Source organism: Nematostella vectensis, chromosome 3 (genome assembly GCF_932526225.1).
Source record: "Nematostella vectensis chromosome 3, jaNemVect1.1, whole genome shotgun sequence".
NCBI lineage: Eukaryota > Metazoa > Cnidaria > Anthozoa > Actiniaria > Edwardsiidae > Nematostella > Nematostella vectensis.
In genome coordinates, this window is record NC_064036.1 from 7978813 (window position 1) to 8004535 (window position 25723).

General features: G+C 40.4%; 3 protein-coding genes and 2 long non-coding RNA genes across 14 annotated transcripts in view; 1 reads left to right on the plus strand and 4 right to left on the minus strand.

Annotated features, from left to right (window-relative positions):
- Nucleotides 1–135: 135 nt before the first annotated feature.
- On the plus strand, nucleotides 136–13032 carry LOC5511275 (tryptase). Of its 2 annotated transcripts, XM_001631637.3 has the most exons (8): nucleotides 136–238; nucleotides 602–736; nucleotides 3820–4058; nucleotides 8652–8730; nucleotides 9265–9456; nucleotides 10881–11073; nucleotides 11646–11795; nucleotides 12286–13032. In XM_001631637.3, exons 1-8 carry the CDS (start codon nucleotides 181–183, stop codon nucleotides 12677–12679), a joined length of 1440 nt encoding a protein of 479 aa, XP_001631687.2. In that variant the 5' UTR covers nucleotides 136–180; the 3' UTR covers nucleotides 12680–13032. The 2 variants fall into 2 exon arrangements, with proteins under 2 accessions (XP_001631687.2, XP_048581562.1); XM_048725605.1 differs by lacking the exons at nucleotides 136–238; nucleotides 602–736; nucleotides 3820–4058 and adding an exon at nucleotides 6772–7044.
- Nucleotides 296–4844, minus strand: LOC125561366. Its single transcript, XR_007307392.1, has 3 exons — nucleotides 4791–4844; nucleotides 3584–4122; nucleotides 296–3023 (listed from the first exon to the last, which is right to left on the minus strand). It is a non-coding gene; the product is annotated as an uncharacterized LOC125561366 (long non-coding RNA).
- On the minus strand, nucleotides 5886–7830 carry LOC125561367. Its single transcript, XR_007307393.1, has 3 exons — nucleotides 7777–7830; nucleotides 6700–7108; nucleotides 5886–6009 (listed from the first exon to the last, which is right to left on the minus strand). It is a non-coding gene; the product is annotated as an uncharacterized LOC125561367 (long non-coding RNA).
- A 228-nt stretch (nucleotides 13033–13260) lies between the features above and the next one.
- Nucleotides 13261–18790, minus strand: LOC5511273 (alpha-1A adrenergic receptor). Its single transcript, XM_048725606.1, has 3 exons — nucleotides 18419–18790; nucleotides 17459–17593; nucleotides 13261–16363 (listed from the first exon to the last, which is right to left on the minus strand). The coding sequence occupies exon 3, from the start codon at nucleotides 16138–16140 to the stop codon at nucleotides 15019–15021; it is 1122 nt and encodes a 373-aa protein (XP_048581563.1). The 5' UTR covers nucleotides 16141–16363; nucleotides 17459–17593; nucleotides 18419–18790; the 3' UTR covers nucleotides 13261–15018.
- A 5377-nt stretch (nucleotides 18791–24167) lies between these two features.
- Nucleotides 24168–25723, minus strand: part of LOC5511245 — a 45113-nt gene continuing 43557 nt past the window's right edge. For all 9 annotated transcript variants that reach the window (XM_048724717.1, XM_048724718.1, XM_048724720.1 and 6 more), the window contains one exon: nucleotides 24168–25519. In XM_048724717.1, the coding sequence (XP_048580674.1) occupies nucleotides 24995–25519 (525 nt within the window). In that variant the 3' untranslated portion in view covers nucleotides 24168–24994. The remainder of the gene's footprint in view (nucleotides 25520–25723) is intronic.

Here is a 25723-nt window from a genome sequence, read left to right on the forward strand (position 1 = left end):
TTAAACTTCCTCTTGTGACCTCCTGTCTGTGTTTGCCTTTCTTCACCCCCTCTGTTTGGACAGCCTCACATCTGGCCAGCCTGCAAGTGGGCGTGGCTATGGGCTGTCATTGACATCCGTTTATTTCAAGGGTCACTTCCACTCGTTAGGTAGTCGTGGCTCGGTTGTGACTTATCTGCCATGAAGGAACTCATTTCGCTTTTTCTACTAGAAGTGTTGGTCTTTGCAGCAACGGAAGGTGGGAGTTCAGTGGCTATTCAAAGTGTCTATTTGTTGAGATAGATGTATTCTTTTATGTTTTCTAAATTTTTATTTATCTCTTTTACCTCTACACGTCACACTTCACTTTACCACTACACCCATCATGTAGGTCGCTGATCATCATGTGAATGAAGTGCAACAAAAGGAAAATACCCAAACACACACATAATATATATATATATATTCCAGGTCTTTGCTTGTCAGTCATTTTAAGTGAATATTTCACAAACATCTATAAATATCATAAAAATATCATAAAAAGCATATCGAAAAAATGTGAATATAAAGTAGTGAGCACCGATCCACAACTTGGCTCCTCACAAAACTTGCCATATGCTAGGTTTCAAATGCGACTTTGAGAAAGATGACTGTGGCTTCGTGCAGATGAAGAACGATGACTTTGATTGGTCCAGACGGCGCGGGAGAACTCCATCCCAAGGGACTGGGCCGAGCTCGGATCACACGTCAATGAAAGGTACAGTAATGAGCTATAATACAGGGGAGTGTAACAAATCGCTGCATATTCTACTTTATCGGACCAAAGGCTAGTTACAGGGAACATTGAACAAATAGAGCAGTTACCCAGCAGAAATAAAAACTGAGGTTGGTCAGGTAAGAAATAAAAAATACATGAACACAGACGCATCAAGAAGAAGTCGTGTTGCCGGTGATGATATTTATGATGATCCACCTCGGAACATTTCCTTTTCTGGAAACACTTTTCTGTTTTGACATTCGAGGCATCAAAACATTGAAACAACCAATCACAGTTAATTGTAAGATGACGTCATAACACTCGCTGGACCTAAGTAAAAAACATGGCGGCCATAGAGAGACGAGAATAAGAGCATAAACAGTATCTTTCTGCTTTTTGGTAGAGTTTTAGACGTATCAAAACTTAAAAGACTTGTAGAAAAGCCTTTGGGCGCAAAGATGTGTTAAATTTTATATTTTGAATGGCTATGTTCGGTGTGAAAGTCCGATTCGCTATAGTCAATAGATGACAGTGAGGATTATGGTCATCACGAATGAATTACAGCTTGGAAGCGTAATTATACTGGAATTCGAAGGCACACTTAACGGTGGACAAACAGGCATGGATTCTTGACCCTGGAATTGACTACTCAATACTGCAAATGGTTTTCGTTGCGTCCCCCGAAGCTCATAATGCATGCATAAATACATGCCTTATGGTGTGTTGTGTTTAGCCTCAATAAGTTATATATGCAGCCCGTCCGATATTGTCGGTCGATCATGAACATTCATTTTTTAAATTGCCTTGTGCAGGCGCTGTTAAAAGCTGAATGGGGGTCTAGAATTTTTCTAAGGTGGTTCAATTTATGAAAACTATTACAATAGCTTTGTGCTTAAAAAGGATTGGACCACAGAACCACACTTGGATCAGCCATTGCAGAAAATTACTTGACACATACAGTATTTAATATTTGTTTTAATGACTTAATAGTGATTAAAGCTTAAATCGTCTCATCCCCTACACACAAAAAGCATGTGGTACACAGAATATCAAATAAAACAAATTGAAGACACAGTTTGATTTTTTTTTTGCTTGGCTTGTACCAACCAGCCCATCTTTTGTATAACTCTTAAGATTTTGAGAATGTCCCTAGAGCATGAATGGGCTATGACTTAATAGCCGAAAGGCTGAATGGGCTTAGGATTTATATGCCTTGAAAGTTAGAGGGATAATTGCCCAGGGGTGGGTTGGAAGGGGGGGGGGGGGGGGGGGGGCAGTACTCAGTTATAAACATTATGGAATGGTCCAACAGAGCTCAAAATGTCATACACCCAAAACAGATGGAAACTTGCCACCCCCAAAATACAGAAGCCTGTTGGTAAAATGTTCACTCCCAAAGAAATGCAGTGGACACATGTTATGTTGTAAATGTTTTTTACAGCATATGTATAATGCAATATGTCTAGAAAACAAATCATTTTCATGAGCTTATCATTCTTCTCCTAAACAATTTTACTCCAACAGAATTCTAAGGATTTGAATTCTTTCTGGTAGAAAATTTTCAGTCAGAGTAAATGGGAGAAAAGTGGAAAAAATTTGTCCAGTCATACAATTTTAACAATCAAGCACCAAAAAGTGATGTGAAATAATCATAGATCCCCTCTCATTTCTAAAGCCCATTGCACCTTTTGAATGCACAATATGCTGTGTCTTATATTATGTTTTAGTGTGAATTAAAAAAAAAACAGAAGTATAATAATGTGTTAGCTCTGGGATTTAATAAATAGAAACATTTTAACCAACCTTCATCCATGCTCTTGGTTTATACTCGGATCATAATAGAAGCAGAAAAAACCTTCCTTTGCTAGAAAACATATTATTACTAGAAAACCTATTTTTAACAAGGAGTCCATGGACCAGGGGCAGGGCCGTAGCAGAGGCTGGGGTGCAAATCTCAACTAACGTTGAAAAACATATAATCTCATACCATTTTTCCATCAAGCAGCGTTCTTTAAGCATTGTCTTTGTAAATACGAAGGGGGTCCTCCCTATTTTCTTGGCAGTGCTTAAGAACTAGGGGGTCAGTTTGTAACCATACTTTCAAAAAGTGTAATAGTCAATAACACATAGCTTGAACAAATAAAACAAATATTTAAAAAAAAGAATAGTATAAGTTTTTTTATCACTAAGAGTGGAATACAAAGGAGAAAATTCAATGATCTCTCTGTCCATCCTTATATATATCCATATATTTACTTATCTTCATCTTCTTTGCCATGGTCAATATCTGAAATAAATTGTAACAAATATATTTAGGAAAGAGGAAGGGGTTTCTTTTCAATTTGATTTATAGAGTACAGTAGCTTATTATTTATGATGGCCTTATTGCAGAGGAGCCAACTGAAACTAAAGCCTCACACAATAATTTTATTTTATTTTTATTCAATTTAGCTATTTAATAATAACTTTGGCAGCGCTGTATAAGATTTCTGGTTTTAAAATCAGCCAGAAAAAGCAAAAAAAAAAAAAAATGATAGCAATAAATACGTCTAGGCTAGCTATCAAACGAAGCAGTCCACTTGATAGTGTAGGGAGGGCCCTTGTTGCCTATACTTATGTCGGTGATGTGCAGAGCTCAACACGATATTGTTTAAAGAAACCAAACGTCCCAGCAAATGGCGTCGCGTCCCATATAGAGACTTACCGATTTCGGAAGCTACATAACCCCTTATTCTCAGAATATTTTTTTCTAAGCCCAGAAAAATTATTATAGAGAGAGATGTTTGGGTTCGAAATCGGTCAAACATGGCCCTGCAGAGCTCCAATTCCCTTCGAATAAATACTCACCATCTTCCATAATTTTTACTCCATCGCTTCGAAGCGTTGCACGAGATATCTTGGAAAGATGACCTAACGCACTGGCTCCTCTAAAATTGCAAAAATCGACGGGAAAAAGCTTTTAAAGCGAAAAATATACCTTCCCGGCGGTAAAAGGCGAGGGACTTGAAAGATGACGTCATAATCCATTTAGGCCGCAATATTTGTGATAATGATGATTGTGTTAATGATGATACCATGTACAGGTTATTACATGTACACCGAGGCATCAGACCGGAGACGTGGTGATACATCTAGGATGGAGTTGGTATCTTTGGATTTTAGCGGCGATAAATGCCTCTTCTTCTACTATCACATGGTCGGCAGTGGAGTGGGATCCCTAAATGTATACATTGGGGGCTCAAAAGTGTTCAGCAAAAACGGCCCTCAGGGACTCACCTGGAGGAAGGCACAGATTTGGGCTCAGCAAAAGGGAACTGCAACGGTGAGTGCTTTTTTTAAAGCCATTAAAAAATAATACTGGAGGAATGGGTCTCCACCTTCCCCCCCTGAAATAAAAAAAGATAAAGGAAATGGTCAATAGGGGCGTAACAGTCCCCCCCTCACAATACCTTCGTAATAGTTTTGAATGGTGCCCCCCTCCCCCAACACACACGCTCATTATGTGGCCTGCTACAGTTTCTACTACAGTTCGTTGTTGTTCTTGTTACGTCAGAGCAAGTACGTGGCGTAAGCGTATAATACAGGGCTTGGAACCTGGTTTTGCCTCCCTATTATTGCGCGGGTTCCTCAGGTGCCCTTATGTTGTACAGTTCGCTAGATAGCCTAGCCGTAAAGCTTAAACTACCATACGGTGATTCGGCTCTCGCCTGGGTGTATGGCCTATTTACTTTTCCTTTTTAAACACATTGACCCCTCAACCGGCCTGTACTGGCTTTGGGAAGTACCCACAACCCAAAAAAATCATAAATGCAAAATAAACACAACAAGATGAAGATACTCAGGCATCAGTCTAAGGGATAAATGTTCTTGAAGATATGCATCCAACCAAGGTGTTGGCAACTACTCTTAAGCCAAATAATAGCACAGGTTCTTTGACAAATTTCAAATCGAACAAGGAAAGAAAAGCAAAATCACCCCTCTCAATAAAACGCTCAAAATACCACACAAGGGAGAGAGATCAGCAAATAACACAGCTCAAGACACAAATAGATACCTTTATTCTGATCCTCCAGGTACATTTCCATGGCCTCAAGACACAATGTCCACTCCTTGGAGGCTTGTAAAACCACGAAGATGCCTTTACGTATTGCAAACACTCCTCTCCCCAAAGTCAGATGGTTTTTTATAAGTCTTTTCACCCCGAAACCAAACAAATCAATTCCAGGTCATACAGACCCAGAATAGCAGTGTAAACAATTTGGGAATCAATTTGGTTTCAGAAAAGACATCATTTAGGAGAGCTGTGGTGATTCATTAGAAAATTATTTTCTCTCAGGCAAAAGCCAAACAAGAAAAAAAATCATCATGAATCCACCTTTGCTTGCAAATATCCATAAGCAAAGCACTCAATTATGCCCCAATAGACTTCATGATGTCCTGAGACACTCTCCTAATATGCTCATAGCTGTATTTTTGATGAAAAATACAAGCAACCATCAACTCGTGCTTGCTTCAGCACAACGACGAGGGATTAAAAGTGGGGAGCGCAAAGCACTGTTGGAAAGCTTGGATACCGCTGACTAGGTGCAGCTGTGTTTGACTTTGACGGGCTGTATAAAACTCAGAATGGGGGGGAGGTATCTGTTTTCAGTCTGTTTTTTTGTAAATTCAGCTCAAGAATAGCCAGGAGTCAGTGGGTTAACAAACCTGTACCAGGTTCGAACCTCCAATGGCCAATGCCAAATGTCTTTTTAAAATCTCTTTTTTGCATCTTTTTCATGTCAATTTTATAGCTTTATGCTCTTGGTTTATACTCGGATCATAATAGAAGCAGAAAAAACCTTCCTTTGCTAGAAAACATATTATTACTAGAAAACCTATTTTTAACAAGGAGTCCATGGACCAGGGGCAGGGCCGTAGCAGAGGCTGGGGTGCAAATCTCAACTAACGTTGAAAAACATATAATCTCATACCATTTTTCCATCAAGCAGCGTTCTTTAAGCATTGTCTTTGTAAATACGAAGGGGGTCCTCCCTATTTTCTTGGCAGTGCTTAAGAACTAGGGGGTCAGTTTGTAACCATACTTTCAAAAAGTGTAATAGTCAATAACACATAGCTTGAACAAATAAAACAAATATTTAAAAAAAAGAATAGTATAAGTTTTTTTATCACTAAGAGTGGAATACAAAGGAGAAAATTCAATGATCTCTCTGTCCATCCTTATATATATCCATATATTTACTTATCTTCATCTTCTTTGCCATGGTCAATATCTGAAATAAATTGTAACAAATATATTTAGGAAAGAGGAAGGGGTTTCTTTTCAATTTGATTTATAGAGTACAGTAGCTTATTATTTATGATGGCCTTATTGCAGAGGAGCCAACTGAAACTAAAGCCTCACACAATAATTTTATTTTATTTTTATTCAATTTAGCTATTTAATAATAACTTTGGCAGCGCTGTATAAGATTTCTGGTTTTAAAATCAGCCAGAAAAAGCAAAAAAAAAAAAAAATGATAGCAATAAATACGTCTAGGCTAGCTATCAAACGAAGCAGTCCACTTGATAGTGTAGGGAGGGCCCTTGTTGCCTATACTTATGTCGGTGATGTGCAGAGCTCAACACGATATTGTTTAAAGAAACCAAACGTCCCAGCAAATGGCGTCGCGTCCCATATAGAGACTTACCGATTTCGGAAGCTACATAACCCCTTATTCTCAGAATATTTTTTTCTAAGCCCAGAAAAATTATTATAGAGAGAGATGTTTGGGTTCGAAATCGGTCAAACATGGCCCTGCAGAGCTCCAATTCCCTTCGAATAAATACTCACCATCTTCCATAATTTTTACTCCATCGCTTCGAAGCGTTGCACGAGATATCTTGGAAAGATGACCTAACGCACTGGCTCCTCTAAAATTGCAAAAATCGACGGGAAAAAGCTTTTAAAGCGAAAAATATACCTTCCCGGCGGTAAAAGGCGAGGGACTTGAAAGATGACGTCATAATCCATTTAGGCCGCAATATTTGTGATAATGATGATTGTGTTAATGATGATACCATGTACAGGTTATTACATGTACACCGAGGCATCAGACCGGAGACGTGGTGATACATCTAGGATGGAGTTGGTATCTTTGGATTTTAGCGGCGATAAATGCCTCTTCTTCTACTATCACATGGTCGGCAGTGGAGTGGGATCCCTAAATGTATACATTGGGGGCTCAAAAGTGTTCAGCAAAAACGGCCCTCAGGGACTCACCTGGAGGAAGGCACAGATTTGGGCTCAGCAAAAGGGAACTGCAACGGTGAGTGCTTTTTTTAAAGCCATTAAAAAATAATACTGGAGGAATGGGTCTCCACCTTCCCCCCCTGAAATAAAAAAAGATAAAGGAAATGGTCAATAGGGGCGTAACAGTCCCCCCCTCACAATACCTTCGTAATAGTTTTGAATGGTGCCCCCCTCCCCCAACACACACGCTCATTATGTGGCCTGCTACAGTTTCTACTACAGTTCGTTGTTGTTCTTGTTACGTCAGAGCAAGTACGTGGCGTAAGCGTATAATACAGGGCTTGGAACCTGGTTTTGCCTCCCTATTATTGCGCGGGTTCCTCAGGTGCCCTTATGTTGTACAGTTCGCTAGATAGCCTAGCCGTAAAGCTTAAACTACCATACGGTGATTCGGCTCTCGCCTGGGTGTATGGCCTATTTACTTTTCCTTTTTAAACACATTGACCCCTCAACCGGCCTGTACTGGCTTTGGGAAGTACCCACAACCCAAAAAAATCATAAATGCAAAATAAACACAACAAGATGAAGATACTCAGGCATCAGTCTAAGGGATAAATGTTCTTGAAGATATGCATCCAACCAAGGTGTTGGCAACTACTCTTAAGCCAAATAATAGCACAGGTTCTTTGACAAATTTCAAATCGAACAAGGAAAGAAAAGCAAAATCACCCCTCTCAATAAAACGCTCAAAATACCACACAAGGGAGAGAGATCAGCAAATAACACAGCTCAAGACACAAATAGATACCTTTATTCTGATCCTCCAGGTACATTTCCATGGCCTCAAGACACAATGTCCACTCCTTGGAGGCTTGTAAAACCACGAAGATGCCTTTACGTATTGCAAACACTCCTCTCCCCAAAGTCAGATGGTTTTTTATAAGTCTTTTCACCCCGAAACCAAACAAATCAATTCCAGGTCATACAGACCCAGAATAGCAGTGTAAACAATTTGGGAATCAATTTGGTTTCAGAAAAGACATCATTTAGGAGAGCTGTGGTGATTCATTAGAAAATTATTTTCTCTCAGGCAAAAGCCAAACAAGAAAAAAAATCATCATGAATCCACCTTTGCTTGCAAATATCCATAAGCAAAGCACTCAATTATGCCCCAATAGACTTCATGATGTCCTGAGACACTCTCCTAATATGCTCATAGCTGTATTTTTGATGAAAAATACAAGCAACCATCAACTCGTGCTTGCTTCAGCACAACGACGAGGGATTAAAAGTGGGGAGCGCAAAGCACTGCTGGAAAGCTTGGATACCGCTGACTAGGTGCAGCTGTGTTTGACTTTGACGGGCTGTATAAAACTCAGAATGGGGGGGAGGTATCTGTTTTCAGTCTGTTTTTTTGTAAATTCAGCTCAAGAATAGCCAGGAGTCAGTGGGTTAACAAACCTGTACCAGGTTCGAACCTCCAATGGCCAATGCCAAATGTCTTTTTAAAATCTCTTTTTTGCATCTTTTTCATGTCAATTTTATAGTTTTATTCATTATTCGACATGATCTTTGACAAATTGTAACAGTCTATTCTCTCTCATTTTGCTATAGTATGTTATTACATTCGTGGTTGTTCATATGCTTGCTTATATGTTAATAACACACTTTTTTTTGTTCCAGTTGACTTTTGAGGGTGTTATCGGCAAGTCCTTTCTCTCGGATATTGCTGTGGATGATATTTCCGTGGAAGATTGTACAGGTGAAGAAGTCACCCTCTCATTAAATAATTTCTTTAGCAGGCCTGGGGGAGTGGGGCACGATACAGAAACTTATTGGGGGCATACTCTCGCCCTTTGGTCTGTTTCGTATGATCGGGGAGGAGGGCACATACTCCCAGTGCTCCAACGACTGTTACCGCCCTGTCTGGTCATCCGTTCAAACGCCTCGCTGTTCACTAAACTACTGTTTATTCCGCAGCGGCGTTTATTTGTAACTAGCAGAGATTTCTGCAAAAGAATCATGCCAGAAATCACTTTGACCTCGTCGTTTCTATCATTAATTTATATTCATTATCTATGGCTCCCCCCTAGCATGTCATGGCTATTCCCACCTACACCCCCCCTGCCATTTAGGGTCTGTTTGAGGTATCTAAGTATTTGTGGTTGGTGTCTATTCTAGAGGAGGGTCTCTGTACAATAAATACCGGATACTCTGAATGTTGTTTATTCGTACTGCATTGAGAGTGTGGCAGTATCTCCTATTTATTAGATTTCTACTCGGATTTCACTAACAGGTACACCTGAACCAACCATAACGTCAAAGCCTCCAGTAACAGAAACAACAACCACGAAACCGGAGACCAAGCCACCAAAGCCACCAGCCCCATCAACCATACCGACTCCTCCTACGCCACCAGCACCACCTAGCCCTCCCATACCAACAGCGCCACCTACCCCTCCCATGCCAGAAACGCCTCTACCACCAGGTAAATCCATGTTACCTCAACAGGTAGCCCTCACATACCGCCAGCACCTCTTCACCCACACATACCACCAGCACCACCTAACCCTTCCAAAGCAATAGCAACACCTAACCCTCCCATGCCAGAAACACCTTTGCCACCAGGTAACTCCATGTACCCTCACCAGGCAGCCCTCAAGCAAAAGCCCACCTAACACTTCAATTTCAACCAGTGTCACTCTTTCATAAAACCAGCACCACATAATCTTCCCACACCACCAGCACAACATAACCCTTCCATACCAACAGCACCACCTAACCCTTACATACCACCACCAGCACCACCTAACCCTTTATTACCACCACCAGCACCACCTAACCCTTACATACCACCAGCACCACATAACCCTTTTATACCACCAGCAACCCCTAACCCTTTTATACCACCAGCATCACCTAATCCTTCCATTCCACCAGCACCACCTAACCCTTCCATACCAGCACCACCTAACCCTTCCATACCACTAGCACCACCTAACCCTTACATACCACCAGCACCACCTAACCTTTTCATACCATCAGCACCACCAAACCCTCACATACCACCAGCACCACCTAACCCTTACATACCTACAGCACCACCTAATCCTTCCATACCACCAGCACCACCTAACCCTTCCATACCACCAGCACCACCTAACCCTTCCATACCACCAGCACCACCTAACCTTTTTATACCACCAGCAACACCTAACGCTTTTCATACCATCAGCACCACCAAACCCTTCAATACCAACAGCACCACCTAACCCTTACATACCACCAGCACCACCTAACCCCCCCATACCACCAGCACCACCTAACCCTTACATACCACCAGCACCACCTAACCCTTCCATACCACCAGCACCACCTAACCCTTCCATACCACTAGTACCACCTAACCCTTCCATACCACCAGCACCACCTAACCCTTACATACCACCAGCACCACCTAACCCTTCCATACCACTAGCACCACCTAACCCTTACATACCACTAGCACCACCTAACCCTTACATACCACCAGCACCACCTAACCTTTTCATACCATCAGCACCACCTAACCCTTCCATACCACTAGCACCACCAAACCCTTTATTACCACCAGCACCACCTAACCCTTACATACCACCAGCACCACCTAACCCTTTATTACCACCAGCACCACCTAACCCTTACATACCACCAGCACCACCTAACCCTTTATTACCACCAGCACCACCTAACCCTTCCATACCACTAGCACCACCTAACCTTTTCATACCACCAGCACCACATAACCCTTTATTACCACTAGCACCACCTAACCCTTCCATACAACCAGCACCACCTAACTTAAACAGTTTACCAGCAGCACCACGTAATCAACGTTACTAATGCATCTTGCTGTTGTATCGTGGCGATAAGGTTCCTGTGGAGTACGCCCGCAGACTCGCATCGTGGGGGGTACCCAGGCTAAGCCAGGAGACTGGCCTTGGCAGGTTCAGCTCAGGAGTAGGGAAGGGTACCCCTACTGTGGGGGGACCCTCATCCACCCCCAATGGATACTCACCGCCACTCACTGCCTCAAGAACAAGCTCCCGCAAGATATCGTCATCAGGTCGGTAACGTTAAGCTATTAGAGTGGTTATTCCATTATGCGACAGATCACGGTCACAATTACGGTCATTGTCGAGGTCACTATAAAAAAAAGGATGGCAGTCACGGTTACGGTTGCGGCCATGATTACGGTCATTGCCGTGGCGACTATCAGGATAACAATGACAGTCACGGTTACGGTTGCGGTCACGATTACGGTCATTGCCGTGGCCACTATAAAGATAACGATGGCAGTCACGGTTACGGTTGAGGGCCACGATTACGGTCATTGCCGTGGCGACTATCAAGATAACAATAACAGTCACGGTTATGGTTATGGTTGCGGTCACAATTACGATCATTGCCGTGGCCACTATAAAGATAACGATGGCAGTCACGGTTACGGTTGCGGTCACGATTACGGTCATTGCCGTGGTCAGTGTCAAGATAACAATGGCAGTCACGGTTGCTGTCATGATTACGGTCGTGTCAGGGTTACGGTCACGGTCGCGATTGCGATCCAATCAATGATCAAGGGACCAGTTAATAGCAAAGGTCCTGTTGACAAAAAGCTGGCTCAATCTTTTATCGCAGGTTGGGAGCACAAAGACGCTTGGAGTCGGTGGGAGAAGAACAGGACATCAATGTCACACGAATCATCAAGCACCCCAGCTATTCATCCCCTGTCAGATACGCTTATGATATTGCATTACTGAAGCTAAGGAAACCTGCAGAACTGAACAAGTGAGTGTCGAATGCCCTTCTTATCTACAGGGTAGTTATTAGTCACGGGGTCGAATACTCTATACAGTAAAGAGCAGTTACAGCTACAAGGGAGATGTAGACAACAGAGCCAAGGGGAGGTATATGAGGGGATATTTACTTTTTGCAAAACTCTTCACTCCCCAGATAAGATCATTAAGTGTATTTGATCATGGGAAGGAATTCTCAATTTTAATTACAAAAAACGTTCTACATGGGGGCCTTTCCCAAATTTCAATGGACTCAGTTGACTTGAAACCTCCATTAAAAAAGAAAAAAGTTCTTCGAGCTAGAAGAGAGTTCTAGTTATCAGAGTAGAGATAAAGGAAAATTTGTATCCAGAAAGCATAACGTCGGTTCGAGTTAAGAGGGAAGTTTCAGATCTGAGTTCGAATTTCGGGGTTCTACTGTGGTTACTCCTCTCTCTACTTCCTTCCAGTTTGTATGTTTCTAAACATTCAACAATTCGCAGGTTCATTAACCTGGTCTGCCTTCCACATGGAATGCAAATTCCTGCTGAGCACACCAAGTGTTGGATCACCGGTTGGGGTCGATTATCGCCTGGAGGCTGGGCTCCGATCAACCTTCGGCAAGCTTCGGTCCCGATTGTAAGCCGAGCGCGCTGCGAGGTCACATACCCGAAGCGTCTTCACGACTCGATGCTATGCGCTGGTTACGACCAAGGCGGAATCGACAGCTGTCAGGGGGATTCAGGGGGGCCCATGGTCTGCGAGTCAGGGGGGAGGTTCTTCCTCCATGGTGTGACTAGCTGGGGGGTGGGCTGCGGGTTTAGAGGAAACTTCGGGGTTTACTCTAAAGTGACACACAGTTTAGGCTGGATACTTAAGGAAATGGCATCACTTTGAGTGGTTTATTCTTACAATGAATCCAGATCGATTATTCAAATTTGCACTTTTTAAAGCAATGCCAGTGTCTGGAATTTAAGGTTGTGCAAATTACCAAGGTATATTAATAAATTCATGTAGACTTATTGGGGAATAATGGCAGGCAGGCAGAATGAGTTTCACGCACTATCAAGGACGGGAATATTTTTGCAGAAATCCCAACCTTTTTTTTCGCTAAGGCAGAAACAAGATGTTTTAAATAAGCCCTTAAACATGCTCATCTTTGCTTATTAGAGACGCTAAAAAAGCGAACTAGAAGTTTATAACTCGAGTGTAACTCTAAGCATATTAAAGACTGGTAGTACTTTCAAAAAGCGAGTCCATCCTTTTCCTATTAAAGTTTTAGCCTGTGACGTCGTGTGCCTAATTGCTAGGCTCACGTCACTGAAACCTCTGAGAATAACAGCCTTAGTCTTTTGTCTTGAAATATCGAGCGCAAGGGAAAATTGAACTAAATCTAAACGGGATGGCAGCATCCTTGAGTGGGTGGATCATTTTTTAAGAAGAAAGACTCGAGTATTGCGAACACCGTGGAAACGTTGTCAGTTGTCAATGTATTTATTACGGAACGCAGACTACAGAGTCTAAGGTTCACATCTATACACAAAATTACACGACTCTAATCCATATTGGTTTGCATGTTTGCATTTCTGCGCAATATAGCTACGAATCTAAAGTATATAAATATTGGTTTACACATTTACATCTTTACGTTTTTCAGTTTTGTACAAACATCCTGCGACGTCATAGACTTGGCTCTATATATCTCCTTAATATCTATTTATACCGATGTTTCAATATCCTTTAAGTAGCTCCACCTCTATGTAATTTACATTTTGCTTATTTCACATTGATGGCGCTGGAAGATGAAGTCGTCAATCTATATTATCCATGTCTGTTATATCGTGCTTTTAAGGCATTATTTACCTTAAACTAATGAATACACCTCTAAAAGATTGCATTATTTTGGATCCGTGTTATCAGGAGCCCGCGGTGCACCATGGGGACTTATTACTTAGCTCGAAATTTAAGTAATATCTAATACGTAAGATGGCGTAAGTAGCGGCCCCAGTGATCTGAAAAACAACATCTTTCTTTAATTGTTTTGTTTTTCAGCAAAAATAGTTGTAAGAGTGTCAAAACGCAAAACACAATTTTCCCATAAATCACCGCGGGCATCGATCAATGTATCCCTAATTGTCACGAAAGAATGAAGTCCTTTGTGGAATCTTTTGCAATATGTGTTTATCGTGACTGGTGACGTAATGCCATTATCATTCGTGAGCGCTGCATCCTATACACGCAAAAACAATCTCAATTATCAATAGAACAGAACAGTTCAATTTTCAAGCAGATACGGAAATTGTTTTGTTCCTGTTTTTCTTTCCTTTTTTTATGTTTTCTTTGTATTCATCTTACCCTCTAGGAGGATCACAAAATTTACAATTTTATCTTTTTTATTAATCCAAAGCAGTTTCGTATATATATGTACAAAGAAAACTCTCGAGAAAAAAAAAAACCCACACGCACTAGCAGAAGTAATTAAAAATAACTTAACGACGTTTAATTTTTGGGCTCATATAGGGGTACGTATTTGCAAATATACTCATGAATGCTATATTTGCCTTTTGCTAGTTTCATTCAACAAAATGCAATTTATTCAAGTAATGTTACTTTTGCAGCAGAACGCTCAAAAGCTGCTTGAAATTGTTTCTCGTTTTTCGCCTCATTTAAAGTCAACGTGAATTTAAAAATCCTCAAAACGATTAAATCCCGAAGCCCTTTCTTAGTCTTTAGACGTCTCCATTCGGAGACGTGTATCGATTAAACCGATATTAAATACAGCTGGACTAATAAACCAAAACCCAAAATATAAAGCATGTAGATTTCTTGTTTGTTAAAAGAAAGAAATGTAAGAGATAGTTTCGATTTGCTTTTTTTATCGTTTGATATTTTTAATATTTCCCAGTTTCATGTTCTGCATCAGTGAAATACTTTTGAAAAATAAAAAAAATCTCTTAAATGTTTAGAAGCCATGCTTTTAAGATGCACTGCCATAGATTTGGTCCTTTTTCTCTACTGATTAATTTCCACTAGTTTTTCCCTTTTTTGCGAAACGAAAAAAAAAGAATGAGCTTCGAACACAATCCAATCAACAACTCGAGCAAGGAGTCTTGCACTTTTCTGATGCAGCAGCAGATCTTACCGACTGAATCTTTTGTTGAGATGACCACAACTTTGACGGATACGTCAAAAATATCAAAATAAAGCACCTTTTCTACCTGGGCAAACACCATAACTCAAACTGCGTGGAAGTCAGATATATTCAGCTGGTTTTGAGAGCACCTTGATTTAGAAGGATTCCTGGCACGGTTAGAAGACGATAAGTCCAAAGTCGACTTTGTAGTCACGACATTAAATGTCGCAGAAACCTCCTCCTCGACAAAGTTCTTTCTCAGTACCTTCATCACAGCGTTCCGGACTTCTTTCAAACGGTAGCAGTACAAAAAAGGATTAATACTCGAGCTAATGTAAATAACTGATGTAGTGATATTTAAAACTAGTTTATATTCCTTGGTTAGTCCAATTAAAACTCTTACCCCTAGAGTTAGCATGTATGGCAAATAGCACAAGACGAGGAATAAATACACATATCCCATGGTTATGACAGATTTCCAGTACTTGGAGATATTCAAGCCTCGGATCGTCTTGCTTCCCTGCACGCCTTGACTCTGATTTGATGGTATGGCTGGGATTGTGTCGTGTACCCGCGCCCTGTGTTTCCTTACGACGCTGTGAATCTTCACATAAGTGTAACTGGTGACTATAAGGCAAATAAGAACTATGCCCATACCACCATAGATGGCGATATCAATTTTCCATGGGTAAAAGGAAACTAAAAAAGCTACAAGAGCCCAGCTGACGATAAGGACTTTGAGGATTCTCTCGGTTGTAACGACTGCGGGGTAGCGTAGATGCAAATGTAAAGCTAGGTATCTATCCAAACTTATTAGAGTCACAGTAATAAACGATACTCCAGAAAAGAGATTTGCGAACATGTTCGTCGCAACTCCAAGATTGCAAGAAATGTTTGCTAGTTTGTGAAGCTCTGCAATTTTGTAAACGACGTAAAATGGCTGTACAAAGATTCCGACCGCTAGGTCTGTGATAGCGAGGTTACAGAGAAGCACCGTGGACGGTTTATGCAGGGCTGGAGTCTTGATAATGGCGTACAGAACGAGCGTATTCGTCGACACTGCGACTATAGCGAATATGGGTTGAATAACACAGTTGACGATGTACAATGTGCGAAGATAGTCAATGAACCACATATTGCTTTTAACAAGGCATGTCGATTGCTGGAGAATAGTGTCGTTCGAGTGAGTCGGCAAATATACCGATGAATTCACCATGAATGTCATGTTGAATCTTATCTTCTTGACTATTGATTCCTTACTCTCGAAATGAGCGATTTTGTAATGTCTGTCCTTTTGTATGAACTTGAGGGCGGGCTTAACAAGCTTCAAAGGGGTTGTCTGTTTTCCTGGTTGTCTTGGTGTTAAGATTGTTGACACCTAAGAATCGCCTTCATAGGGACTTTCAAAGCTCGCTTGATATCTTGCATCGAGGTTGGGTAATCATTTTCTATAACAACAAAAGCACATTCAATATAATAATAAGTTGGAAAGAAAAAGACTGTCATGCGGTAGTGAGCCGTGCAGATGTTGTCGACATAGATCTAATTCAATATTCGAATTGACAATTCAACAAGCATTTAGAGAAAGACAAAAAGGCTTCTCGTCTTTTACTAATGTCACTTACGGAAGCCAAACCATATACTAAGATTTCCAATTAGATAATCTGGTGTAACTACGATATTTTTTTCACACACAAATCATGAACAAACGCACCTAGGTTTACAGGGCGCCTCCACACACGAGATCACCTTATATTCATATACTTTGCGAAACCAATGCGACAATGTCGAATTTGTTAATAACCAACATACTTTAGCTTGTCAGTATAAATCTTACGATTCTTGTGTTATATCAACTGACAGATGTAGTTTTTTCTTATTCTATAGTCGACATGATGGCTGGCTTAGATACTTGAAAAAGGCAGAACTAACCATTCGACTAGACGAGGGCAGATCACTGAACTGAGCGCATCCGAAATATTTCTTTTTAAATGATGCGACGGCAATTGGCACGTCTTCAATTAAATAACCTTAATAACATCCTTAAAACCTGTAAAGTAAGAAAAACATAAAGTGCGCGTAAAAAACTAGTATTTTCATTCTCATAAAAAGCACAATTTTTCATCTTTAGTGACAGTGTCTGAATTGTTAAATTTTTTTACAATGTTTGTGTTTGAATTAAGATAAATGGGTAGATTCAATTAAAGTAAGGGAAGTTTGATAGAATATGAAATTGCTAGTATTTGTGTCGGACTAGCTCAAAGGCACAGCAGCCTAGAAATAACTAGCCGTTGGTTCTCGTTTCAATTTGCGTAGGTTTTTTTTTTACCAATTGCTATTCTCAAATTACATAACCAGGTTCTTGCCGCTAGCCAGAGCTGTTTGTTGAAAGGTTTAGGGGTTGTACGGAACCATAGATACAATATGCAAAAACTTCTTAAATTAATGTACTTGATTCACTGACTGCCTTTTTCCTCGGATCTAATTGAAAGCTTTTTAATCGGACACCCACTGTGAAACCCCCATTTTTCCTTTTTACTTACTTATTATTTTTTCTTAACTTTGCAGGTGCGTGCGGGGTGAGTCTCCTGCGTAGCCTTTCTAAGTGTGAGTCTGGATACGTCCCGGTAAAGTGAGGAGGAATACGAGACTGTCGACAAGGACGGCTGCAAAGTGACCTAACAGGGATAGGCCATATAAAGATAATTCATCTTTTTTTAAAATTGTCAGCTTGTCAAATTTTCCTTATATGAGCAATCGTACATGTCGTACTTGTAAAGTTGTCATATATTTACATTTTTAGAAACAAAAACAAAAAAGAAAACGAAATGATGATAAATTCCGAAAATAGTCAAAACAGTTTATAAATTCGACTGTCATATTCATTCATTATTTAGGACTCCTAGATGCTAGTTAGAGATTTTAACAAAAAGCACAAAGTTTACATAAATATCTTAATATGGGGAAACGCACCCACCCTCCCCACGCCCCCTTGACCAGTAAAAAGCCGTCTTTGCTTATTATAGAATGAGAAATGTTAGAGTTTCCACACTATAATCGAAGGTGCTCTGAATTATAATAACAGACAACAAGTCTATTTTGACCTTGAAAATAAAATTCTAGCAGAAGTGATATCACTTTGAAGTATATTAGTTGTTTAGGTGTGATGTACTTGTAGATAAACCAACATCTTCGACATACGATACAATGCAAGCTATATTTGCATATACAACTAGATTTGCAGATAAAAAACACAATATACAGAATTTGCAGATGGTACTTTGGAGGATGATATTGGTGTAGGATGGTACATTTTGTATATTGTACAACTGCTTCTGTATTTGAGGTCATGGCTAATGGAAAGACACGAGAAAAAAGTTATCTTTTTCGAGTATAGTTGCTAATATTGCGTCAGAGTTCTAAGCATGTAGAATTTTAAACATATCTTTTTAATAATAATTTGATTCCAAACCCAGCCATTTTTATATATAAAGAAAACTTACAAAGATTTTGTACTTGATTTCCCGTTGTTTACGCGCCGATAATTTCAGAGAACTTTTGCAGTTTGCCAACCTCTCCAACATCTTGTGAGATGAGCTGGTTTTAGCGACTGGATTGCTCAGGTCACTACTTAGCAAAAATAGCAAATGGACATCTCCATGAAGATGTGAGGACCCCCAGGATGGAACTAAATGGCCGGAAAACACTTGTGTCTTGTTATTAAGTGAGTTTTATCGCTGTAAATATAAAAAGTACAATGTACGTGCAATTTGTGAATGTCTTCAGGTCGTTGTGCACAACAGTCCGAACGGAAGCGAAGCACTTGCATAGATCCGATTTACAATTTGTTTTGAGAATATTTGGCTTCTTAAAGTGATAAGAAACAACTCGACATACATACATACATACATAAACTTTATTTAAGTGTCAAAAGTGTTTAGCTAAAAAAGCTAATTGTGGACACTATAAAAAATAAATAGTCAGATAATTAATAAATAATATAATTTAGAATCTAATCTAGCTATTTTTAAAATATTAAAAATATTATAGAAAACTATACGTATTATACATATTAATATAATATATTATATACACAAACACTATATAGACGAACTATCACAGGCGTAGATACAAATAAAACAGACATGTGTATACAAATAGACACAAGAACAAACAAACAAACAAACAAGCAACATATAAATAAATAACAAAACAAATTAATATAAAAATATGATACAAGGGTGGTGCACACTCCTCATGTGCCCGACCGCCAGACAGCACACGGGACCACCCCACGTGCCCACCCCACTAGGATGAGCATGCGATGCAGTCACATGCGCCATCCAGCAGGCCAAGCACATCAAGAGTGCGCACTCCCGTCCTAAAAGCCTGTAGGCTGGTCTTATTACGAAGTTCCTGACTTATTTTACCCCAAATATAGGGGCCTAGAAACCTTATGCTGAAACTTATTATTTAACTTTGCAGTTTGACAGAGTTGAACGTGGCAAAGATAAACGAGCTACTAAATATTTATTTTATCAGCTAATTGCTAATACTCCTGTTTTCTTGCATGTCTGTGCCCTGTGGCACGATATTTTGTTGTTTTGTTTTACCTCATTAACAAGTTTTGTGTTAACCCATTTATCTTTTCTCTTACACATATGACTGAATAACGAAACTCAGTAACAGTCAGGACTGTATTTTTTATAACTTACTTACCCACTTACGTATATGATGAAGGCATCGTCGCGCATTTTTTCACAAGCGGAAAATGATAAACTTTTCTTGCGGCAGGCGAAAAGGGCCAAAAAAGCTTAGTAACCCGCAAACGAGTGTAGTGAACGATTACAAATATGAAAAATACTGAAAATTATAGAGCTTTTAATCTAAGGGCAGACCAAGAAGAAGTACTTCTACAATGTGGTGAGAATATATCGCGATACGTGCTTATTAAAGCGCTCCACGATGCTTTTTGCATCCAATTGCAATCTCGATTAAAACAAAACTTATACCAAAACAAAATAATGTATAACACGTAAGACAAACAAAAAGTTAAAAATAAAACCTAATTAGAAAGAATTAATTATGTGCCTCCCTTAGGGTCCTATGTTTTCCATCTTTCAATCCTTCTCTCGAAAGCTTCCGCGCTGCAAATTCCCGATAATTTGTCTATGTCTATGAATAAAGATGGCCTTCTCACAGGCGTTTTTCCATTAAGAACAATGGGACAGATGAAATAATAAAACGAGAACCCCTTTTAACCAAGAACACATAGAAAACTTTTTTGCGAATTGGACAAATATTGACGAAGTTGTAAGTACGAAAAATATGCAAAGGAACTAGCCATCTTCATTTGAAAGAAACTGGTTGAATCTTGTTTAAAGAATCTTGCTCCGTTACAAGTTTGTCAAGGTTTACTCGATAATTCCGTAATTAAGGGTAGAACGAAAGCAAGACTTAAGGCTGTTTTTTTGTATGATCCACCTCCCCAGGGTGCGATCGCATATGATCGCAGCTCTTTTGACTGACGACCGCACACGATCGCAGGGTGAGATCCTATGAGATCGTACGGATCGCATATGATCGCAGCTCTTTTGACCGTACGACCGTACACGATCGCAGGGTGAGATTCTATAAGATCGTACGCAATCGCATATGATCGCAGCTTTTTTGACACGGTGCACACGGTCGCAGGGTGAGATCCTGAGAGATCGTACGCTATTGAATACGATCGCAGCTCTTTTGACCATACGACCGCACACGATCGCAGGGTGAGATTCTATGAGATCGTACGCGATCGCATGTGATCGCAGCTCTTTTGACCGTACGACCGCACACGATAACAGGCTGAGATTCTATAAGATCGTACGCGATCGCATATGATCGCAGCTCTTGTGACCGTACGACCGCACACGATCGCAGGGTAAAATCCTATGAGACCGCACACGATCGCAAGGGTAAGATCCTATGAGACCGCACACGATCGCAAGGGTGAGACCATATGAGACCGCACACGATCGCAGGGTGAGATTCCATCGGAGTGCGACCATATGGAAACCAGCCTAAAAAAAAAAAAGATCAAGGCGGACTCCAAACACAGACTAGTTGCACACTTGATGATGTAGTCTCGTCACCTCTCTTTAAACACGTTACGTTGATGTCTGACACTTTTGATACGCTTGTTAAACTCTGGATCTTGCGTTACGCTTGTTAAGTTCTGGATCTTGCGTTACGCTTGTTAAGTCCTGGCTCTTGCGTTACGCTTGTTAAGTTCTGACTCTTGCATTACGCTTGTTAAGTTCTGGCTCTTGCATTACGCTTGTTAAACTGTGGCTTTTGCGCTACGCTTGTTTAGTTCTGAATCTGGCGCTACGCTTGTTAAGCTATGGATCTTGCGTTACGCTTGTCAAGTTCTGACTCTTGCATTAGGCTTGTTAAGTTCTGGCTGTTGGGTTACACTTGTTAAGTTCTGGCTCTTGCATTACGTTAGTTAAACTGTGGCGCTTGCGCTACGCTTGTTGAGTTCTCGCTCTTGCGCTACGCTTGTTAAGTTCTCGCTCTTGCGCTACGCTTGTTAAGTTCTCGCTCTTGCGCTACGCTTGTTAAACTGTGGCTCTTGCGCTATTGTTAAGTTCTGGCTCTTTCGCTACGCTTGTTAAGTTCTGGCGCTTGCGCTACGCTTGTTAAACTGTGGCGCTTGCGTTACGCTTGTTAAACTGTGGCGCTTGCGTTACGCTTGTTAAACTCTGGCGCTTGCGTTACGCTTGTTAAACTGTGGCGCTTGCGTTACGCTTGTTAAACTCTGGCGCTTGCGTTACGCTTGTTAAACTGTGGTGCTTGCGTTACGCTTGTTAAACTGTGGCGTTTGCGTTACGCTTGTTAAACTGTGACGCTTGTTAAGAACACCTCTTGCAGTTCACACCTTCTTGCATTATTTTGATTCTATTCTTGTTTGTCTTGGTATTCCCTCCTCATTCCTCGCACAAATCATTTTTGCATCCAATAAAAATAAACATGGATAAGCAGGAACAGAAACATTGTAAAGAAAAGAGCATTTTCTGGGAAAATAAGGAATTTTTCCATCTATCTTATGCCGTAAGAAACCTGGATGATGTCGAATTTTAAGTCCTAGAAAATTCGCAAATGCCGCCCGCACACGACCACATTTTAGGAATCTTCCCCACTCCAAAGTAGTATTAGTAGCAGTAGAACTCAATGCAAAAAATGTGGATTTGTACTAGTTTTACTGAATTTTATTTTTAAAGTTTTTATGATTTTATACGGTCATATCGGTTCTAGTGAGTTATTTACACAAAATAGCGCACACGTAGAATAACATTAACCCTTAAAAATTACACAAAGAAATGATGCGGCAAAACCCAAACGCAACTTTAATAATTGCTTTTTTATTTATTGGCGCTAAATGAAAGGAAACCCGCACAAACGGCCACTTTTTTCTAACTGCAAATTGATTTGAATTAAGTGCCATGCTGAGGACTTAACAAATGTGTGTCCGGTGAATTAAAAAGTTCATATTTTGCAATGAGTCTACGGGCCAATCATAAGCCTTGCTTTTGTTAAAACTCCCACGGCGATTGTTCGTACGGCACCTACTTGTCACTTAATACGATCTCATTAAGCCCTGGAATGCCGTTCCATCATTTTATTGGCGAAGACGGATTAAGAAATGTTCTCATATCATCTATAGACTATGCAATTAAAAGAGTGCCTTAGGTTATGATTAATTAAAAAGACAAACCAGCATCGATCGCAATGATCCATCTTGGGTTTTTGCATCGTCAGTGTTAGATAGACAAAATTATATGAAAAACCCGACTGTTTTATTTGCCACGAGAACAAGTTATAAATTTGTTATCTTTGCCCATAAAAATATTTAAACTTGATGTGTGTGTTTATGAAATAGACTTAACAAGTGATCTCTTCTGTAGAACTCCCAGCCAATCAATGTTATTTTTCTTTCTATAAAATTCTATATACAATTGCGTCGTTTATCTAATTTTGACAAAGAAAACACAACGAAGAAGTTGTTTGTATCTGTGCACACTATCTGTATCGATGATGATATGTCCGGGAGATGCAAATATTACAGATGATGCAAGCATCACAACGATCAATACCTAATTACCCACCAACCGCAAGACCCCCCCCCCCCCCCCCCCCCCATTTGTGGTTGTTTGATATTCGGCAGTCTACGTTCGTCGGATCAAGTTTTACCAAATTGTCTGCTTGAAAACTTGTTCGCGGTTAGCGAAGTCCGTGACTAAACCCTAAATAATATGGTCGCACTTTATATTACTAAGAGCTCTTATGAAATCTGTCACATCATTTTCTTGTTTATATGCCTATTTACCAGTCTATACCTATACCTGCCACATACCTCACTCGCCGCTTCGTCTTCGTCATTCCTGCTACCTATATCTGCGCGTTTTATTTTCGCTTACGAGTGCATTTCCTCAATAATTGTACAAGATCGCCCTTCAAGTGCGATCATATGGAACCCAGCCTAAGTCCAGGTTCGTATCCAGTTGCTATAAATTGAAAGCGGTGGAAGTCGTGCAAAGAATTATGAGAGGATTACAAAAGAATCAATAAACTCTAGCTCTAGCTCAAAGAAAAAATTGCGCACCACAGAAGAAAAACCCTTGTCAGACAAACCATTATTGTTTTCATTCAATGTTGGAACAGAAACATCATCTAAACAGAACATCTAAACGGAACATCTAAAAAACAAAGTTTTTTTTACAATATTTACTAACCCCGATCGCAAATATCGCAAAAGCTTTCCCAAACCAGCCTAAGGAAACAGATGCTTTCCCGCATTGTTGCCAGGTGATTTAAGGGTTGTTTCTTTGCAATAGGTGACGATAAAAGCGGAAAAAACCGTCTTTGCGGTAAAAGACTGTACAACATTAGGAACTCGGGAATCCTTCTACACAAGTGTCGAAATTTAAGCCGATCTTTTATCTCCAGTGTAGTAATTTATAAACAACTCTAAATAAGATACTGAGCACGAATGCTGAGCTTTACAATGTCCCCCCCTCCTCTTCGCCGCCCCTACGGCACATTTATGGAATCACGTAGAACACCACGACGACGATAACAAAGGAATACACAGCATATATGATATTATTTCTGATTGGCAAAATAAGGTCAAACTATCAATAAGACACAAATACAAAGGCCTGCAATTGTTGACTGGATATTCAATAGTAGTCAGACCAGAGACAAGGATTGTTTGATCAAATGTTTATTAAAAATAATACTGTTTTAAAAACTTGAAAGCCCAGAAGCAGGCTTTTCATTGGACAATTTTCACAGCATGTCTTTCGTCAAAAATACACACGAGCTAGGAGGCACCGTAAGTAGCGGGCTTCCTGTGGAAACAGAAAAGGGATTGAGATATTGGATACCAGTCTCCCACAATTTACTTGTATCACTAACAGAGGAAACCCAATCTGTATACAGGTAAAGTCTAAAAGTTGCTTGTGATATCACACATATCATAGGTTGTAGCTATACCTTCCAAGAAAAAAAGAGTGACTTATTTCTGAGGTTTTGTCTGCAACCTTTGCTTTCCCGAACACAAGGCTAAATTCACGAGAATTTCTGCGAATTTTCGTAGTTAATTGACCTAGATAACTATTCCTAACCTGAAAATGCTATCTTGGGCATTTTGTTTTAGAACTTTGTAGCGATAAACAACTAAACCACCTCAACGCTGTCTAATCGTAAATTAGAAAATATATCAATAACTTTAACTCTAAAAAAAACTCTTAAGAAGCTAGAATTTATAATACAAGTTGAATACAGCAGAGAAGTTGCTCTTTCATGGTGTGGTCGCTCTACGCAGGATTCAGTTTAATAGCGAAACACACGATTCACACCAACTTTATAATTCAATACATCTACTGCTACTTCTAGTCATCTTGAAATTCCGTCCTTTCCTCCCCACCCCCTCAGTGCCTCACTTCGAATTGATTGAACTCATCATTAGGAACTGATTGACAGCTTCTAGCCAATCAGAGCCATCACGTAACGACTGCCAAATCACTAGCCAATCAAACCCAGGAATCACTAGCGTCTCCAGATCCCGCGAGTTGCTTCTTTTTGGTCTTTTTACTTCTATCGACCTGGGCATACTGCGGCTCGGGTTTTGATCGGGTGTCCTCGTAAGCCGGCGGACCGTTCCGAGTGTCGGCCGAGGGAGTGTTCGGATGGTCGATGTCGGCGTAATGTCCCATATCGCGCATTTCTATTTCTTCGTGTCGTGCCGGCTCGGCGGTACGCCTTTGGTTCCGATCATCGTCGGCTTCGTACCCGTCCTCAGCCATGTATTCTGTGGTCGGTTTTGGAGGTTCTATATAATGAGGGTCTGGAATGGTGGACTCGTCTGAGCGAACAGTGTCCGGTTTATGTAGGTTATGTTTCTTTCTTTGTGAGTTTCGTGGAAGTGAGACTTCGTCGAAAGGTCTAGGCGTCAAGGGTGTTGGCCCGTATTCGTCGGTAACTTCTTTAGTTAGCTCCCACTCTTCTTTCTTGAGGGAGTTGCGCAGAGCTGTTAGCGCCCATAGGGTCATCAAGACCTGGGGGAAAAGATCAGCGGTGTCAGCACACAACGCATGCGTACTGATAACTTAAGTAGCAATACCGTCAAATCAAAATCAATAAGGAAAGCAACGTTGTAAAGATTTTACACGGTAACTGCCCAATAAATAACTGAGTAGAATCAATCTCATTACCGCCCTCTCCAAAGCCAAAATCTTTCAAATAATTCCCCTCCCCAATCC